The following is a 4,953-nucleotide window of genomic DNA, read 5'->3' on the forward strand; positions in this document are numbered from 1 at the left end:
AATAATTTATTTAAATAATTTGATTTTTAATATTTAATATTATTATTTTTGTATGATTAATTATTCATCAAATAATGTTACTCATGTTCCACATTATTATTATTTATTTAATTTCAAATAGCACATTAATGATGGAACAATATTATTTAATTATAAAAACTAAAGAAAAATTAAATTTATGATAAATGTTTTCTAGCTAGGATTTAAAATTGCACATTCAATATTCTATATAAGGATTAAAAGTGACTTTAACAAATTTCACTAATAATTATTTAATTTTCAATAAATTTATTAACTTCTATGTGATGTCTGTAGCATTCCTCTAGTGAAAATTTACTTAATGTACTTTAAAAAAGAAACAGTGAGATTGTGTGAACATAGTTTTGATGACAATAGTCATTGACTGAGCACTAATGGTGAGATTTTGCTGATTTTATAGGCTTACGAAGTCGGTCTTTGAAACAGTTAACACGAATGTATCATACTTTTCCAAACAACCAAGTTTGTTTGTTAGGATCCATAGTTCCCCCAAAAAGAGCCACAACACCCATGTGAGTAGCATGAATGCATGATTTAATATTCAAAGAGATTGTGATTGTGGTGATAGGGGAAGCATGTTGAATGCACATATACATGGATGGAGTCAGTTGCTGAAATTGTGCCAAGTTATTGCATCACAGGCCCATGAGAAAAGGATGTTCCCAACAGTTCCACATCACAACCCCTTCCTCCATCATCATTCCCTCAAAACAGTTCACAAAAACCACTTTTCTGTACCCAAAAGTCAAAACTATTTACACAATAATATTTGCATCCCAAAAGCATCCTTAAAAATAAGGACTATACACCACCCATTTCTGTCCTTTCCTAGCTTCTTACACGTATCACCCTATTCAGTCCTTCTGTCTCCTAAATTGTTTTAATTAGTACCTTCCTATTCTTAACGAATTAGCCATGTATTCTAAGTAACAACGAATGTCTCGGACACATTTAATATCCGTTTCGATCTTCATTTGGCTGGTCGACAAATTTAACCATAGGGATTAATATAGAAAGCAAAAAAAAAATTAAAAAAAGAAGCAAATGAATAGAGAAGGGTTATGGTAATAGCAATGAAATTTGATTATATTATTATTTTTATTAGAGGGGTCCCCATGTGATAAAAGAAAGGAAATCACAACAGAGATAGGTGTGAAGTGTGATTCTCCACAGAAGTGACGCAAGGAACACAGTCACCAAACTGAAGCAACTATCCTTTCTGTTTACCTCGAATGGATTCTCAGTAATGTTGGACCACACCTATATTGAGGAGCTTCCGGGGAAGGTTGCAGCTTTTTGTTCGGTTCTAACTTTGATCATGTGGCTCCTACTCCAAGGAAGTCAATAAATGGAGGTGGAATTGCATCTGGGGGGTCACTACTCACGGCTCCATCTCTGTGTTCTGCCACTGCTGATAGTGAGGCTTCACTGCCCAATATTTGTGCCGTGGAATTTGATAAACCGTAAAAGTTGTTGTGATTGCAGTTTTGCTGCTGCTGCATTAGCATCACATATTGGGGGTAGTGAGGGTAGAAACCAGATGGTTGCTGATGGGGTGCTGCATCACTAGGCCTCTCCCAGCATCTGTTCTGCCCAAAGTAGTCATTGCTTCTAACACCTGCATGTCCATATACCAGTGTCAAGCTTGAGTATAGTGACCAAAAAATATAAGGTGTGATTTTTAAACATGCAAAAAGGTTGCAACAGTCACTGTTGTAGACCAAAAAGATAGATGGGGAAAATCAGAAAAGTTGGATATTCAACTTTGTTTGAAAAGTGAGTTGAAGGGTAGTGAATGAAGCTTGTGAGTTATAATAACAAGAAGCATGAAAGTGAGGATTTTAGAAGGCAAGCACACACCTGAAATGAAATCAAGTGGTGTTTGTTGAGGATACAAGGCAATATGAGGAGGGGCCAGCTTGGTGGTTGAGATTGCTTCTTTGGCAGCATTTAAGCCAAACTCAACCCCACCATTAGGAGCCACGACTCCATGGAAGGGTGCAGCAGCATATGGAAAACTAGTCATGTTACTGTTGGCAAGTGCTACATTGGGGAGATTGAGACAATAGGGTGGTGGTGGTGGTTCTGTCCCTGCAGTGGCTATGTCTCTAGAGACAATGCTGCTTTCTGTGTTCTCCTCCACTCTTCTGTAAACAGATTGGCTCAGCCTCCTCCTCCTGTAGGCACTAGACTGTTCTCTGTACTTTCTGGCCATAATAACATGCCAGTGATTCTTCACTGCATTATCTGTTCTCCCAGGGAAAAGCCTTGCAATCATGGCCCATTTGTTGCCATAAATCCTATGTGCCTGCATTAGCCTCTCTTCCTCCTCTTCACTGAATGCTCTCCTATTGATCCTTGGGTCCAACTGGTTGAACCACCTCAGTCTACAACTCTTGCCTGAACACACAAAACAAACACCCCACAATGAGATCTCATTAAAACAAAGATAAGAGATTTAATATTAAAAAAAAGTATAAAAGTTACTCCATCAAAACAGAAAAAGGAAATGAAGCATGAGATTATTATATCTATATGATATCATTTTGCACTAGTTTTCACACCTGATCTTCCTTCTAACTTCTCAGCTATGAGGTTCCAGTTCTGAGGGCCATAAAGAGCCACAAGTTCCTTGAGCTTGGAATCTTCTGCAGGTCTCCAATGCCCTCTTGCACAGAGCTTGGAGTGGCCGGAACCAGTGAGAGAATTCTCATTAGGGTTCTCCTCGCTAAAGTTATTAGCATTATGGTTAACTTTCTCACTGTCTTCCCCACCCGCATCATCACTGCTATCAGACCCTTTACCCTCTTCCACTCCATCACTGTTGGGGTGTTCCTCGAAGTTCCTCCCAAGGCATTCCCTCACAAAGGGCAGACCCCAGTTTGTGCCCCCATTGGAGACATAGCAGTCTTGGTGAGACGAAACCACACCATAGTTGGAACAAAGAGAAAGAGAATCCATGTCAGCATAGACCATTCCCATTGGAGGAGAGGAAGAAGAATAGGAAGAAGTGTTCTCTTGTGAAGAGTACACAGCACTTGCAGGCCAAGCCTTCATTTTCTACCAAAAGATGGACAAGGGTATATAGGAATATCCGACACACTCTTACAAAGTATTGCAAAGTTGCAAGAGAAAAAAGAGAGAATATTTATGCGATGAAGATGAGGAGTAACATGAGAGGAAAGTTTGACAGGACAGATAGATAATGAAGGGAAAAGATGGAGAGAAGGCAGATTTTGCAGAAGTTAAAAAGAGCTTTACTTTTCAAGTTTGAAACTTCAAGCATTGAAGTGTTTTAGCAGATACCTACACGATTCTTCAGTAATGAAACCATTGGTTCAATGAAAAAAAATAGAGAGAGAGGGAGAGGGAGAGGGAGAGGGAGAGAAATAGAGGACTTTGAAGTAGTTAGGTACCCAGACTGAGGCAATGATCCTGGCATTCTTCATTTAACCAGTTGCTGTCATTATATTACTACTATTTATTCTATTCTTTTAACAAATCACACCTCATTCACACGTGTGAGAGTGAGAGACAGGAAAAAAAATAAAAAAAATATAAAAAGAAGAAAAAAAAAGTTTTTTCAAATTGTTTTTCTCTCTCTCCATTCATGGGGGGTTGCAGGGTCTTAGGCTGTCTCTCTCTAAATTGACAAGAAAGACACTTATGTGATGGGTGCTTACTTGGGCTTGTGGCAGCAGCAGGGACATCTTTCTTTTCAAAGGCAGAAGAAAATTGAGGGCTTTGTTATGTTATTGCTACACAGCACAACGGAACAAGCCTTGTCATGTTCGATCATAAGCACTAGTAAATGGCCCTAGCATGTAGCCTATTCATCACCTATTTTCTCTCTCTCTCTCTCTATCCCCATCAACATCACAGTCCCTTGCCCTGTGCTTGTGTTTTTCCTTTGCTTCCTCTTCATCTCCTGTTATTAACTAGATGCAATTTAAAGAGGGTTCAGTAACCTTGGTTTCAGTTGAGGTAACCACTTGAGGTCGACCTAACGACCAACCAAAACAAAATAATTACTCCAAACACATGTACTGTACCTCAACTAACTCACTACAACATATGTAATTCTAATCTTATTAAGATTAATTGTTCTGGATGAATTTCTATTATTTTGTTAAATGTTGTTTACTTTTTTTATAAAAAAAATGTTTTCTTTGGTTTGATTGTTCATTAGATGATTAATGCTTACGGGTAACTGTCAAACTATATATTTTTTTAATTTGAATGAAAGTATTTTAAAGTTATTGTTTAAATTGTACATAAATTTAGTTTAACACTTGTCCGGGTGCTAGCTGTAACTCTGTAAGGAACATATTTTAACATTTTTTTTAATAGGTCCGTGAAAGTTTTAATCTTGGAATTGCCTTTAGCATGACAAATTAGTAATTTTAATTGTTATGAAAAAATTAATCAACATTCTTTGTGTTTGTAGGAATTTCTCTATGTATTTATCTGATTGAATTTTTTTATTTATCTGATTTATTTGTGAAATAAATCAATTTTTATATATTAAATATAAAAAATAATTTAATATAAAAATTTTAATGACTATTTTTCAATCGAAGTGAATTTAAGAAATCTTTAAACTTTTTATATAATTTAATTTTTTATTTATCATATTTATTTATAAATTAAATTTAAATATTTTTAAAATAAATTATCAAAAATTACATATAATCTTATATCAAAATATAATTTATATATTTAAATATTAATTTATACAACTTTTAATATAATTTATATACTAAATATAACATTTACTTATATATTTTTATTTTATTCAAAATTTAATTATATATAAATATATATATATATATATATATATATATATTATTTTACATGCATTAATAGTTTCCTCATTAAATGTTTCATCGATAAATGATATGACTTTATTCTCGA

The 4,953-nt window shown here is 35.0% G+C and overlaps 1 protein-coding gene across 1 annotated transcript; it reads right to left on the minus strand.

Annotated features, from left to right (window-relative positions):
* Window positions 1-971: 971 nt before the first annotated feature.
* LOC109799268 (uncharacterized) lies at window positions 972-3,798 on the minus strand. Its single transcript, XM_020359818.3, has 3 exons — window positions 2,604-3,798; window positions 1,900-2,439; window positions 972-1,657 (listed from the first exon to the last, which is right to left on the minus strand). The coding sequence occupies exons 1-3, from the start codon at window positions 3,094-3,096 to the stop codon at window positions 1,356-1,358; spliced, it is 1,335 nt and encodes a 444-aa protein (XP_020215407.1). The 5' UTR covers window positions 3,097-3,798; the 3' UTR covers window positions 972-1,355.
* Between the last annotated feature and the right edge of the window lie 1,155 nt (window positions 3,799-4,953).

Source organism: Cajanus cajan, chromosome 3 (genome assembly GCF_000230855.2).
Source record: "Cajanus cajan strain Asha chromosome 3, NIPB_CcT2T_4, whole genome shotgun sequence".
In the NCBI taxonomy this organism is placed as follows: Eukaryota; Viridiplantae; Streptophyta; class Magnoliopsida; order Fabales; family Fabaceae; genus Cajanus; species Cajanus cajan.